At 39.2% G+C, this 15,580-nt stretch overlaps 1 protein-coding gene across 8 annotated transcripts in view; it reads left to right on the top strand.

The window, feature by feature from the left end:
- The window catches only part of BICC1 (BicC family RNA binding protein 1), a 272,447-nt gene extending 261,502 nt beyond the window's left edge, over positions 1-10,945 (top strand). For 6 of the 8 annotated variants that reach the window (XM_056529937.1, XM_056529940.1, XM_056529936.1 and 3 more), the window contains 3 exons: positions 2,924-3,084; positions 6,614-6,713; positions 9,966-10,945. In XM_056529937.1, coding sequence (XP_056385912.1) covers positions 2,924-3,084; positions 6,614-6,713; positions 9,966-10,096 — 392 coding nt within the window. In that variant the 3' untranslated portion in view covers positions 10,097-10,945. The remainder of the gene's footprint in view (positions 1-2,923; positions 3,085-6,613; positions 6,714-9,965) is intronic. The other 2 variants (XM_056529938.1, XM_056529941.1) reach the window with 2 other exon arrangements.
- Positions 10,946-15,580: the final 4,635 nt, after the last annotated feature.

Raw genomic sequence — 15,580 nt, 5'->3', positions numbered from 1 at the left:
TTTTTTGTCCCATTTTATTCCCAAAAAAATTAGTAAAAAATTATCTAAACGTTTAATATATGCAAATGTGGTATCAATAAAAAGTACAGATGATGGCGCAAAAAAATGAGCCTTAATACCGCCCTATATAAGGAAAAATGAAAAAGTTATAGGTGGTCAAAGATTACTGATTTTGTACAAAAAGTTTTCGATTTTTTTTTTTTTTTAAAGTGGTACTGTCACGATCACACTCTATCGGTCCAGCCAAGACATTAGAGAGTGTGTGATGGTGCAAGGGTTAAACCTGCCAGACCTCTGGGTATCCACTACTATTCCCAAGTCACCAAATTAACCCTTAGATAAACGTGTTTCCACCAGAGCTGCCTTCAGAAAGGTGAGCTCATATATTTAGAGATCAAAGACCAGAGCTGATTAATTAAACATTTAATCTGATAAAAGGTATCACAGTGCTATGCATAAAAATAAACAAATGACATACAGGTACAAAAATATATAAAAGAGTTTAGCAAGACAAGTTCAGAAAGCAAAAATGAAGTCCTTACAGCATAATGATATAGCAGTCCATGTCAGTGAGAGTCCAGCTCTTGTCAGCTTTTTGCACAGCCTTGAACACCCAAGAGTCTAGCATTGTTTAAAATATCATATCTGCTTTCTTGGGAGGGAGACTCCATTCCCCCCTCCCCTCTGATCCCACCAGGGGTTCTTCTCTCTTCCTGGCCCCCTTATCTGTGTGATTATATGATGGGACCAGAGTGCCCCTTACATCCTGCTGCTTCAAAAGAGCCTTTGACTTCAAAGGAGATGTAAACAAACAGCCAGACCCCCAATAAAATGCAATACTCAAGAAGGATACACCGTCTGAATGACCCCTCACCCATGTCTTGGATAATACATATATGGGATTTTAATAATCAGGCCTTGGCCTTGGGCCTGACAGGTACAAAAATATAAAAGTATCTAGCCATGGGTATCATTTTAATCGTATTGATCCACAGAATAAAGAACATGTCATTTTTACCGTAAATTGTACAGTGTGAAAACGAAACCCTCCAAAATTTTCAAAATTGTGGTTTTCATTTAAATGTCCTCCCTACATTTACTATTACTATGTACTCGCCGTACATTTTATGGTAAAATGAGAGGTTTCATTACAAAGTGCAATTGGTTACGCAAAAAACAAGCCCTTTATATGGGTCTGCAGATGGAAATATAAAAGAGTTATGGATTTTAGAAGGCGCGGAGACAAAAACGCTAAAATAAAATTGGCCTGATCCTTAAGGTCAAAATGGGCTTGGTCCTTAAGGGGTTAAAGGGATGCTCCGGTGGAAAACTTTTTATTTTTATTTTTTTTAAATCAACAGGTGTCAAAGTTTAACAGATTTATAAATTGCTTCTATTAAAAATCTTTATCCTTCCAGTACTTTTTAGCAGCTGTATACTACAGAGGAAATTCTTTTCTTTTTGAATTTCTTTTTGTCTTGTCCACAGTGCTCTCTGCTGACACCTAATGCTCGTACCAGGAACTGTCCAGAGCAGGAGAAAATCCTCATAGGATACCTATGCTATTCTGGACAGTTCCTGACATGAACAGAGGTGTCAGCAGAGAGCACTATGGACAAGACAAAAAAGAAATTCAAAAAGAAAAGAATTTCCTCTGTAGCATACAGCTGCTAATAAGTACTGGAAGGATAAAGAGTTTTTAATAGAAGTAATTTACAAATCTGTTTAACTTTCTGGCACCCTGTTCATTTAAAAAACATGTGTCCACCGGAGTACCCCTTTAAGCCATACCTGCAACTTGGTGCTCTTACATATGCATAGATCACCTCCAAGCCTACTAGCATTGATTATACTATTTAGCATAGTCACTTACCCTATATTGTTTAACACATCTGTATCCTGCAGTTTGATTGCCATTTTGAGACTTTTGGTCTAATTCTATGACTATGGGTTGTTCATGTGATTTATCAGATATGCATTAGTTATGCCTTCACATTGCATTGTTTTACTAGGCACAGCTCAGTTCATTTTTTAGGGGCTGTGTCAGATACTGCAACTCTCTGCAGCTCAATCTAAAAGGTGAAGTGAGCTGCTGTGGCAGGCATTGTACAGGCAAAACAAAATGTAAAAAGCTGTGCCTAACAAAACAATGAAGAGGTTGCAGTGCATGTTGTGTCTCCTTCAATCAGCTAATGGAGGCCAGGAGTATAATGCCCACCAATCTGATATTTTTTTCCATATCCTAAGGATAGGCCATCAGTGATGGTGTATTTCAACCTTTTTTTTAAAGATAAAGGGCTGGCACACAGCCACCAGACTGCCTGGCGGAAGTGTTCAGTGGTGTCACAATACACTGACCACTGAGGCCAGTGACTGCAGCAGTGATTGGCCCATCCATGCTAAGCAACTTTGACAGAAACCCTCTTTTCTAAAGTTGCCCTGTCAGCGTGTTTTAAGGGTAAAAGTACATGGCTGTATTGGGCTTTTGACCTTGAATTTGTACATACCTCTCATTAGATAATACCCCCCCCCCTTGTGTTTCTTTCTGCTGCTAGAATTTAGTACAGTTTAGCTGCTAATAGTCACTCTAGCATGTCTTCTTTGAAGTAGACCACAGGTATGTGCCATATAGCTGTCCAAATAAAACTACTATGTAGTGCATTCAAAATATTGCTTAAATAAAGGCATATGTTTCGGCTGTTGCCAGGGGTGAGGGGTGTCAGACTGATGGGTTGTAATAGACTGATGGATGCTCGGGACTAATTTTCCCTCCTGATCATCTATTAATAGTAATCCATCTATTATGATGTCTGCTTATTTTTCAGAGAATTCCACTACTTGCATGTATGTATATTTTCTTACTTTTTAGATTCTATATGTTAACTCTATATTAACCTGACTGTTCTTTTACCATACTTCACAGCAGAACACTATCTGAGCAGCAGCAATTACATGGACTGCATCTCTTCTCTAACTGGAAGCAATGGATGTAATCTGAATAGTTCATTCAAAGGGTCTGATCTCCCTGAACTGTTCAGCAAGCTTGGACTGGGAAAATATACTGACATCTTTCAGCAACAAGAGGTCAGTGCATTTACAAATAAGTTATATTATGCAAGTATAAGTTTTCTGTCACCTCTCTCATTTCATATCGCTGAGCTTGTCCTGTATTCCATTATACGGTCATGGCCGTAAATGTTGGCACCCCTGAAATTTTTATAGAAAATTAAGTATTTCTCACAGAAAAGGATTGCAGTAACACATGTTTTGCTATACACATGTTTATTCCCTACTAAACCAAAAAAAGGAGGAAAAAAGCAAATTGTACATAATGTCACACCAAACACCAAAAATGGGCTTCACAAAATGATTGGCACCCTTAACTTAATATTTGGTTGCACACCCTTTGGAAAAAGTAACTGAAATCAGTCGCTTCCTATACCCATCAATAAGCTTCTTACACCTCTCAGCTGGAATTTTGGACCACTCTTCCTTTGCAAACTGCTTCAGGTCTCTCTTATTGGAAGGGCGCCTTTTACCAACAGAAATTTTAAGATCTCTCCACAGGTGTTCAATGGGATTTAGATCTGGACTCATTACTGGCCACTTCAGAACTCTCCAGTGCTTTGTTGCCATCCATTTCTGGGTGCTTTTTGACTTCTGTTTGGGATCATTGTCCTGCTGGAAGACCCAAGATCTTGGATGCGAACACAGCTTTTTGACACTGGGGTGTACAGTGCGAACCAAAATCCTCAGATTTCATGATGCCTTGCACACATTCAAGCTTGGAAAGATAAAATTCAAGTTTTCAGGCGCTGATCAGATACAGTAGGTAAGTAAGGACCCAAAGTTAATGTCCAAAAGAGTTGTTTATTAGCACAAATGTAAAGTGTTTCCGGTCTGAAATGGACCCTTCATCAGACAAGGGGCACTTTTCTGACGAAGGGTCCATTCCGGACCGGAAACGCTTTACGTTTGTGCTAATAAACAACCCTTTTGGACATTAACTTTGGGTCCTTACTTACGTACTGCATCTGATCAGCGCCTGAAAACTTTAATTTTATCTTTCCAAGCATTATCTACCGGACCAGTGTCCCTGAGTCCGGACAAGCTACGGCTGCAGATCTGAGCATCATAAAACCAGACGTCTACTGAGGTGTTGTGCTCCCAGCACAACCCTATATGGTGAGTGTAAAATCGCTTATCATTGAATTACTGTTTATTCTCGTCATATTACACTAGGGGCGCGTATCCCTTTTTTTCTCTTTTTCCCTTTGCACACATTCAAGGCACCCAGTGCCAGAGACAGCAAAACAAACCCAAATCATCATTGAACCTCCACCATATTTCACTGTAGGTACTGTGTTCTTTTCTTTGTAGGCCTCATTTGGTTTTCGGTAAACAGTAGAATGATGTCCTTTACCGAAAAGCTCTATCTTGGTCTCATCTGTCCACAAGACTTTTTCCCAGAAGGATTTTGGCTTTCTCAAGTTCATTTTGGCAAAATGTAGCCTTGTTTTTTTTTATGTCTGTGTCAGCAGTGGGGTCCTCAAGGGTCCCCTGCCATAGCATTTCATTTAACGCCTTAAGGACCCAGGGGTTTTTCCGTTTTTGCACTTTCATTTTTTCCTCCATACCTTTAGTATGTAAAACGTGTTACTGCAATCCTATTCTGTGAGAAATACTTAATTTTCTAGAAAAATTTCAGGGGTGCCAACATTTACGGCCATGACTGTAGCTTGTGGTTCATGAATATCAACATCTTTTGTTGCTGCTATCAAGATGTGCTCTGGATCAATTTTAACCCACTGTGATATGTTTATGTAGAGACACTGGAACGTTAAGCCTGTTTCTGGCAGTAGATAATCTGGTTATGTGTGTCGTTGTTTCTTATGACCTCATTGAAAGTCATAACAGAATTAAAATATATTGATCTTGTCAGATATTAGTAAATCTGCAATTGTTATCCCTCCAGTCCTCAAAACAGAGGCGTTAAGGAATCTTTTTCATTGTCATACTACCCCTATTTAAACAGTTAGCCAAATTGTTCTCTTATGACTGCATACTGTTATTGGGAATGCAGATGTACATAAATTATGGAGAGTGGAAACTGGGTGTTATAATGTACCCCCTCAGAATACAAACACTATAGGGTATGCAGGGACATGGCACAGACAAAGCATAATTAGGAAATTGCTGTAAATTTTATTTTAGTTCTGTAATGTGAATGTTCACCTAGCCACAGCTGAATGAAATCTTTTTTGTCTTGTATCATACATATATGGAGTCCCAAAAAGTTGTGACATGTTGAGTTTTAAGCATTGTAAGATTTACACCGTGATTTAACTCTTGCTTGAGACTGAAGTTTTGAATAACAATTAGTCTGCTGTGACAGTATAATGGAACTGCATGGTTAAAAAAAATCTCCAGTTTCCATAGGTGTCCACTAAACAAGGCCTCCTTATATCTACCATTCCTTCATCTGTTGAGTTTGACATAGGAAGATTATACTGGGTTAACTGCAATGTTTTCCTAATTTTTAATGTTGTTCTTTCCAGAAGGTAGCAAAACTAGTCTCCTATTGTTGAATTAAAAAAAAAGTGCAAAACTCCATGGATAATCTGGGCTTTATGGTCTGCCACAATTTACATACTGTATTATAAATATAAAGAGAATAATATTTGGTTTTCTGATCATATCAGTTATAATAATATAAAAACAAGTTAACTACTACTCAAATGGAAAAAAAAAAAAAAAAATTTCTTTCAAGTAATTGTTTTTTCAATAGTTTTTGCTCTTTGAAGACATTTTTTACCTAATTGGTTAAACTTTTTACTCTTGCTTAGTAATCAGATTTAGACTAAACCAATCCATTATCAAATATTTAGCAAGAGTAGATCTGGGAAAGTTATCAACCACTTTATTAATTGTTGGTAAATCTGCGTTACTGATTTTAATGTGTAACTTTGTTCCTCTTTTCTTGCGCTCCATGGTAGAGATCACACCTGGACACGTACAATACAGTTATGCTTGAAATAAAAAATATGCTTGATCTGCCCAAAATATTTCTGAGCTTTAACAAAAAGAGAGTCTATTTGGTTTGGAAACCACAGACTTCATACCTCTAGTCTTAAACATAATAGACTTGATTTGACCAAATATTGTAGGTTTTTCCAAGTAGAAATCTGGTTCTGTTTCACTTGAAAATGACATGTTTCATGCATTCAAATGATTGTTGGATGTAAACTTATGGTGTTAACCAGGGGACAAATTATTTTCCTGGCTGAGCTGAAACAAGACCTTTCCAGGGTGTGTCTGGTGCAGCCATATGATTATATGCTTGCCTAAAGGAGGAACTGCACTAAATGTAATTGTTTTCATGATCAGAAAGAATTGCAACCTTAATTGTTTGGCTTGCTGATCCCTCTTGCCTGATGTGCGAGTACAAAATGCAACATTTGCATTGTCTTCAGGATATTACTCCTTTTTCTCCACTCCTGATAACTGATCATATTAATCTGTCTAGGGTTTACTGTCCGGTAAAAAGGTACAATAGAATCCTATCGATTTATATAGTTCAGCAACCATAATCATTTTATTATTGCTGCTCTAGATTGATCTACAGACATTTCTCACATTGACCGATCAGGACTTAAAGGAGCTTGGCATAACGACATTTGGTGCACGAAGGAAAATGCTGCTGGCTATCTCGGGTAATATGCTACTTAAGTTCACTTTTATTTTATGCCAAATTCCAAGATAGAAATGTAGGGAGAGCACACATAGAGAACTATATCACCTAATGATGCGTATAGCAAGGTCCAATGGGAGTCTTCTGCGGGGTGCACGTACATAGATATGAAGCATCAAATACAACAACCAAAGAAAATGTAGGTGCACTCACCGCAGAGCTGAGGCTGTTGCGTCTGGATGTCCGCTAACGGGTAGCCGGGTCACGGCATAGGCGCTGGTATCGTTTGGCGCTCGGAGGCCTCCGAGCGCCACACAATACCAGCTCCTATGCCATGACCCAGCTACCCGTTACCGGACATCCAGACGCAACAGTCTCAGCTCTGCAGTGAGTGCATCTTAACTTTTATTTTATTTGGATAATATGATAGGCATTATGCAAATAGTGGCAAAGGATCCATGTGAGTTTGGCAGTTATGCCCTTAGTCTTGTAAAATTTTTCCAGTATGGTGTGATGTTCTGACTCTTCCGTACCTGTAGTGGGCTTTCAAATTTATTGTACAGTACCTAGAAAGACAGAAGTATTGGGGTGGATGAGAAGTGACCTTTCATGGAGATAAATTACCTGAAAGCCATTACCTACAAAATGAGTTTGTGTTAATGGTGTTTTGTAGTTTTAAAATGTTGTCTTACCATAAAATATTATGGCATATTACTAGGAAGTTATTATTAATAGGAGTTTGGTCTCTTGGATCTGTGTTGCCCTCACCATTTTGCCTTCACTTTGGCAGTCCTTGCCATTTGCTATTGCATGAAAGTAGTGCTCACGGTCAGTGTGGAGTTACTGGCACTCAGGCCCCCCTATTGATCAGTAATGGATAAAACATCCTAACTACAGTATATGCCATCATGTACTGTTGAAAAATTATAGTAATCTCCTATGAACAGTAGGTTTTAAAGCTAAACCTTTTAAGGTAAATTAACTGAAGCCAGGGGGATTGGATAATAGTAATTCTTTATCATGCAGGATAGAGAGGAATGGCCCTAAAATAGTCTTCTAAAAAATGTTTCTTTAGCTGAGGGCTTTAAATGGGCACTGTCAGATACAAAAACTTTTTATATGTTGTAAAGCAGGGGTCCTCCAACTACGGCTCGCTGGCCTTATCTGGCCCGCCACTGCCTGGGACATCCCTGGTTCCCTAAGATGTTTTCGGGACACAGGGATGCGCTCTCGGAGGACCCATGTTTACTTTAAAAACGCAGGGGCCATCGGGAAGGTGGCGCACGCAGGGACGTCTCTTACGCCGTGCGTGCACCCATAGCAACGGAGCGGAGCAGCGATGAGGATGTGCGCTGGATGTGGGGGGCACGTCAGCTTCGGTGCTCCGACCACCGCTCCTTCGGTCCTGGAACTTACTGCTATGTTCGGACCGGAGGAGCGGTGGTCGGAGCACTGAAGTGGGGCAGAACACAGGCATACAGCCTTCAGCCATACACTGTATGGATGGAGGCTGTATGTCTGGGGGGGGAACATACTGCACCTAATGTGGGGGAACATACTGCACCTAATGTGGGGGAACATACTGCACCTAATGTGGGGAACATACTGCACCTAATGTGGGGGAACATACTGCACCTAATGTGGGGGAACATACTGCACCTAATGGGGGAGCTATACTGCACCTAATTTGGGGGAGCTATACTGCACCTAATTTGGGGGAGCTATACTGCACCTAATTTGGGGGATCTATACTGCACCTCATTTGGGGGATCTTTGCTGCACCTAATTTGGGAGATCTTTGCTGCACCTAATTTGGGGGATCTATGCTGCACCTAATGTGGGGGAGCTATGCTGCACCTAATGTGGGGGAGCTATGCTGCACCTAATGTGGGGGAACATGCTGCACCTAATGTGGGGGAACATGCTGCACTTAATGTGGGGGAACATGCTGCACTTAATGTGGGGGAACATGCTGCACTTAATGTGGGGGAACATTATACTGCACCTAATGTGGGGGGAACATTATACTGCACCTAATGTGGGGGAACTGTACTGCCAACCCTAATGTGGGGGAACTGTACTGCCAACCCTAATGTGGGGGAACTGTACTGCCAACCCTAATGTGGGGGAACTGTACTGCCAACCCTAATGTGGGGGAACTGTACTGCCAACCCTAATGTGGGGGAACTGTACTGCCAACCCTAATGTGGGGGAACTGTACTGCCAACCCTAATGTGGGGGAACTGTACTGCCAACCCTAATGTGGGGGAACTGTACTGCCAACCCTAATGTGGGGGAACTGTACTGCCAACCCTAATGTGGGGGAACTGTACTGCCAACCCTAATGTGGGGGAACTGTACTGCCAACCCTAATGTGTCGGAACTACAACCTAATGTGGGGGGATCTATACTGCCAACCTAATGTGGGGGGGAACTGTGCTGCGTACTTAAAGTGGTAGTCCACTAATAAGATATATAAGTGTGCATAGGAATTTGTTCATGTTTTGTTATCTATAGTCCGGCCCTCAAACGGTCTGAGGGACCGTGAACTGCCCCCCCCCCCCCCCGCCCCCCGTTTAAAAAGTTTGAGGACCCCTGTTTAATTAGAAAATTTTCATTATTTATACTGATAGAGAAGTCAAACAACTGCGCCCCCTGCCTGGTTGGACACATACTAGTCCTGCTGTGTCCATGCATCATCACCTAGGTCATGGACACACTTCCTTGATTGACAGCTGTGAGCGCAGGGCTTACAGCTGGAGGAAAAATCCTCCCACTGTCAGCTTGTGTCCCTCTACTGTCAGTGAGGACAAGCTGGGAGTTGTAGTTTTGCTAATGCTAGGGGAGATGTGAGCAGACAGCATACTGAGGGAGGGGGGAGGAGACCTGTACAGTGAGGCCACGCCCCCTCCCTTTGACAGGAATTCAGACTAGTGAGCTAAATTAAGTGTAATAAAAAAAATAAATAAAGGTGCTAGACACATAAAAATTAGATGTACATGGTCAGGATTAGGTACTGAGTTATATATAAAAAAAGAAAATTTGTTTTTGTTGGATCTGATTGGTATGCTTTAAGACAATGATACCTTCAGAAGTCCCTTTACTACAGTTGATCATATATCAAGGAGTAAACATTGAGAATTCTTTTTAATATATATATATATATATATATATATATATATAGAGTGTCTTACCATTGCCTTAATTTCTGATATAATATGGGATTATATTTCATTATTCAATTTTTAAATAAACTTATTTACTTTACTTTCAGAACTGAATAAAAACAGAAGAAAGTTGTTTGAGCCAACCAATATCCGATCTTCCTTCTTGGAGGGAGGAGCAAGTGGGAGGCTTCCACGCCAGTATCACACAGACATTGCCAGTGTCAGTGGTCGCTGGTAGCAGTCAGCAAGATCTCTTGATCATAAGTGCAGAAAAATCATGGTTGACCTGCGGACAAACAGTTACATATTCATTTTTTTTACATTTTTTTTTATTCCATCAGCACTTTAACGTCAAGGTACCACGGACCAAAGCAAAGTGTTCACACAAGTACTTGTTCAGAACACCAAATGTGGGATATGTGTATTTTTTTGACTATGTAGACTGGACCGAAATGCAATAGCAGGAAAAAGAAAAGTTTAATGGTTTTATGTTTTAGTATTTTATGTATAACTATATTGTATGCACTGAAATTTTACCTTTACTGAATGAAGAATTAATCTCTCAGATCTTCGAGGGCATGACATAATGGTTTTATTGTGAAGGAATTTTCTAGTACGCCGTAGTAGTAATAATCAGACATTTCTGCACTTTACATCCTCCTAACTGTGTCTCCTGTGGAAACTTCATTCTCTCCTCTTCCTCCATGTAAACTGTTATCACTTATCACAACATAACCTGATCCATTTACAGCAGCAACAATTCATCCTCTGTAAGTATTGTGAAGTATTTCTATGATGCCAATGTAAGCTGGAAACTGAGAACCATTTGGCAATTACTGGTAGATGAGACACATTTTTTTTATTATTATTCTGTTATTTAATATTCTCTGAACGCTTACAATGAAACAAGTTCACTGTAACAGATGAAAGGACCAGGGTGGACTTTGTAGCTAGAACTTCTTCTCTTTGCACTCATCCCCAGAATGACAATGCAAACTAAGCAGGAGATGAATAATGCATGTAATTACATTAAAGGAAAGCTGTCACATGTTTTCTCCCGACTATCCACAGGTACTGATGGATAGTGCGGGAGACACTGATCCCAATGAACCCTACCTTGCCCGGATCTTCCCGGCTGTTCACCCGCAATCGTAGTTTTATTATATGTGGAAATCTGTCTGTAACTGGCACGGGTGGGGCTTCTGCAGCTTAACTGGCACTGACGTCAGCGCCGCTGATGAATATTCATAAGCGGCGCTGACGTCAGTGCCAGTTAAGCTGCAGAAGCCCCGCCCGTGCTGGTTACAGCAAGATATACACATAGAATAAAACTACAATTGCGAGCGAACGGCCGGGCGGATTCAGACAAGGTAAGGCTCATTGGAATTGGTGTCTCCCGCACTATCCATCACTACCTGTGGATAGTGCAGGAGAAAACATGTGACAGTTTTCCTTTCATTTATGCCACAGATAACATCCATCTCCTTGTCCTATGGCCTCTTATTTCAATAAGCAATACAAGCCACTAACATAGTTCCCTTAGGCAGTGCCAAATGGGGATACTCTTTCTATGGCAATAGTGAATAGTTGAATAATACACCATCAACCACGTCCATCACTTTTATACTGTGAAACCTGGAGGAAGCCTGGAGTTATGCCATGTGACACTGATCATGACTGAGGTCACACATTGCCTTGGTGTCATAATGTCTCAATGTGCTACCAAAAAGGGACAGCCGGGTTATATTTTCAGAGAACTACAAATTGCATGTACTGTAAATTTTGCTTGGACTGTAAAATTAAGAAGGTAGTTAATCATCTTTCCACATAAAGCCTTAAAGCTCTACATGTAGTGCTACACCAGCAGTGAGACATTCCACCTGGACAAGTGCTCTTGATTAGTGGCACCTTAAGGGTCTGAAAGCATGGTACGGTCTACAGGCCACTTACTATCACGCCAATAAATGTTTTCTTAATTAACTTGCCACATGACTATTTGCACACAAAGGGAATGTTTTTTTTTTTTTGTTTTTCTTTTTAGATATAAAATATATATATATAAATTTATTTTTTTTCTTTTGCTGCACAGAGTTACATTTATGGGCATATTCAGTGCAGCAATAAAATAACTATTGATTTCTAATAAGTCACTATTGAATGGTGGTTTTGGGGCTTTGCACACTACATTTGGTGAACCACTTCCTGTTACAAATTTGTGGTGTTAATACTATATACTATAAAGCATTTTATGCCATATGGATCTTTTTTTGAATCCCACATTTTAATAAATCACATATGGGTATTGAAACTTTTTATCATTTTATGAAGTGTTTCCCTCTATGTAGTATTGTTTTGTTTAAATTCTGTGACTTGTTCTTTGATTATAGTTTGATGTGACAGGGTGTGGCACAGGAATATTCAATATCACCCAAAGGTACTGCAAGAGTAATCAGAACATACATTGTATGTACAATAAACTTCTAGAGAATCCTTCTGTCTTTTTTTTTTTTTTTCTATCTTTATCCAAAAAATGACAAGTGTTTGCCAGATTACGTTCAGCCTGGTCATTGTTACTTTTATGTTGTGCCTTAAGAGTGACGTTATCTGTAAATGTAGAACAGATACAGATTTGTATTTCATTCAGGGGGGTGGGGGCCGAAAATGTTTTTGTTTTTTACTTTTTTTTTTTAATTAAATGTGGATTGTGACCAGTAAAATGGAGTTTTTAACTAATCGTGTTATTTTCAAGAAAATAAATTTATAACCCCCACTTGTTTGATGTTTTGTTATATATATTTATTGTAATTCAGAACATGTAACAACCTTTTCTGCAGCAATGAAAAAACTAAATGGAGGTAAAGTCATTACAATCCAACAAACAGAAATCTCAGAATGATTTTTGTTTGTGTTAGCAGTAGTGACATTGGGGGACAGTACCATTGTGCCTTTTAGAAAGTGTTTTTGAAGTCAATAATTTTTTTTCTTTGATTTTGCTTACGTACAACATATTTATCATTATATCAATTGGGGGTTGATAAATTTGGCACGTAAGCAAAAAATAAAAATAAATAAATAATAAATCATGTAAGAACACCCCTTTGAATGATTTTGTGACTTTTTACTCCCTTGCAAAAAAAAAAAAAATTTAAATGCTCTCCACAGCCAGTTTTGTAAGCCAGGTCTGGTTTGGTGTATTTTTGCGTCAAATTGTGACCAACTTGTTTCCTTTTTAAGAAAAGTCGCACTTAATAAATTAGCAACCACTGCAAAGTGAGAGAGTAATAACATAAGAGGTTATGTATACTATATTTATGAGGATGGTTATGTATACTATATTTATGGGGATAGAATGTTGATCCAGGGATTTATTCTGATCGCCATATTGGGGTTGGGAAGGAATCTTTCCTTGTCATGGGGCAATTGGCATTAGCCTCGTGTGGGGGTTGCCTTCCTCTGGATCAACACAGTAGGGTTTCAGGTTGAACTCGATGGACTCTTGTGGGTTTTTTTTTTTTCAACCTTACAAACTATGTTACTATGTTAATAACACAGTGGCCGTCATTAGAGTACCTGTCACCAAATAAACTTTTCTAAACTAACTCAGGCTATGTTCCCTAACTACTCCGAACACCCCTTCCTTCCTTAAAAAAATTTAAGAGCTTTAAAAAGCTGTGTATCTTGCTGTTCTTCTTGCTCGCATAGTGCAATCTCCAAGCACGAGAAAGTGGGAGTTTCCCAGCAGGCATGACATCACTGAAGCCTGCTGGGGGACAACTTCCACCCTCACATCTTTGCAGTGCTGTGATGAATAGAAGAACTCAGGCTCTTGTAGCTGTCAGTGAGGCTTTGTGTAGCTTTGTCTGTGCAGCTTTAGTGAGGCTCTGTGTAGCTTTCGGTGAGAATCAGTGGAGCTTTCACTTTCTGTGCACCTGTCAATCAAGCTCAGTGCACAGAAACACTTCCTGAGTTTGGTCTCCTGCCAGGCCGGGAGGAGACCAAACTCACTATTAGTTGTGGCAGAGAACAGAACAGAGCCACCTAGTGGCCATTTCAAACATATTTATGTTGATAATTTTAAAAGCAAGTGAATGGAAACATGTCTGCTAATTACACAAGGAACACTGTATTAAGTCTTATTTGGTGACAGGTACTCTAACTTTTTGCATGGCAGAAGCAAACTCATTCTTCTGGGAACAATGTAACTAAATGTCAGCAGTGACAGACATGCTTTTATTTTGCAGATTGTGGAAGCGTCAGCACCCAAATGCATTTAGTTCACAAAGCAAGATGTTTGTAGTTTCTGGCATTGGCCAGCTCTGCATTAATTATTATTATTATTATTTATTTTTTTTAAGAATGAAAGTTATTGCACAAACATCCAGCCTTTAGTATATACAGTGGGTGAAATAAGTATTGATCACATCACCTATTTTCTCACTAAATGTATTTTAATAGATGCTAAGTCACCAGATATTAACAACTCAAATAATCCATGATAAAGAAACCAGAATAAGCTCAGAAATTAAGTTGTGTAAAAATGTAAACACAGGAAAAAATATTGAACACACAAAGAAAGGAAGGTGCAAAAAAGGCATGGAAAGCTAAGACAACAGCTACAATCTATCAGTATTTAAAAAGCAATCCAGCCCTGTGTCAGTGCAAATTAATATCAACTGGTTCAGCCTCAACTGATGGCCTTCAAAAAGGTCTCACTGCTAAGGTGTCACACAAGACACATCTCATGATAGGTAAAAGCAAAAAACTTAATTGTTGCAAAACATACTTATGGTATTGTTTACAGGGGGATCCATTGTAAATCTTTATAATTTGGCCCTTTTTCCTCTTTGTAAGGCTGCATTCACATCACGATTTCTCCAATTTCTCCATCCGATCTGAGTACATTGTATGAAATCGTATATAAAGTCGGATCCATTGACCTCCATTAAAAAATCGGATCCATTACACACATCCGATTTGATCCGTATACGATTTCACACGATTTTTGTTCAGGTCTGAAATCGTGGTCAACCCTGATTTCAGACCCAAACAAAAATCGTGTGAAATCTGATGCGGATCAAATCGGATGTGTGTAATGGATCCGATTTTTTAATGGAGGTCAATGGATCCGACTTTATATACGATTTCATACAATTTTAAGTTATAAAAATCGTGTACTCAGGTCGGATAGAGAAATCTTGATGTGAATGTTATAATTTGGAAACAAGGTGCATGGGTTTTACATAGTAAATACTTGTATGAAAACAGTGTATATTATGTATTTTGGTTTAAGTCCTAGGCATGAAACCAATGATTTGAGAAAACTGTAAAAAAAAAAAAAATAAATAAACAGTTCATATAGCATTGAAAAACTTGAGTAAAGTTAATAGGGTACTCCACTGGAAAACATTTATTTTTTATTTTTTTAAACCAACTGCCAGAAAGTTAAACAGATTTGTAAATTACGTCTATTAAAAAATCTTAATCCTTCCAATACTTTTCTCTTTGAATTTCCCTTCTGTCTGACCACAATGCTCTCTGCTGACACCTCTGTTCATGTCAGAAGCTGCCAGAGTATGAGCAAATCCCCATAGAAAACCTATCCTGCTCTGGACAGTTCCTAAAATGGACAGAGGTGTCAGCAGAGAGCACTGTGGTCAGGCAGAAAGGAAATTTTAAAATAAAAAAACTTCCTGTGGTTCATAACAGCCGCTGATCAGTACTG

Source organism: Hyla sarda, chromosome 7 (assembly GCF_029499605.1).
Source record: "Hyla sarda isolate aHylSar1 chromosome 7, aHylSar1.hap1, whole genome shotgun sequence".
In the NCBI taxonomy this organism is placed as follows: domain Eukaryota; kingdom Metazoa; phylum Chordata; class Amphibia; order Anura; family Hylidae; genus Hyla; species Hyla sarda.
This window is presented reverse-complemented; position numbering and strand designations above follow the sequence as displayed.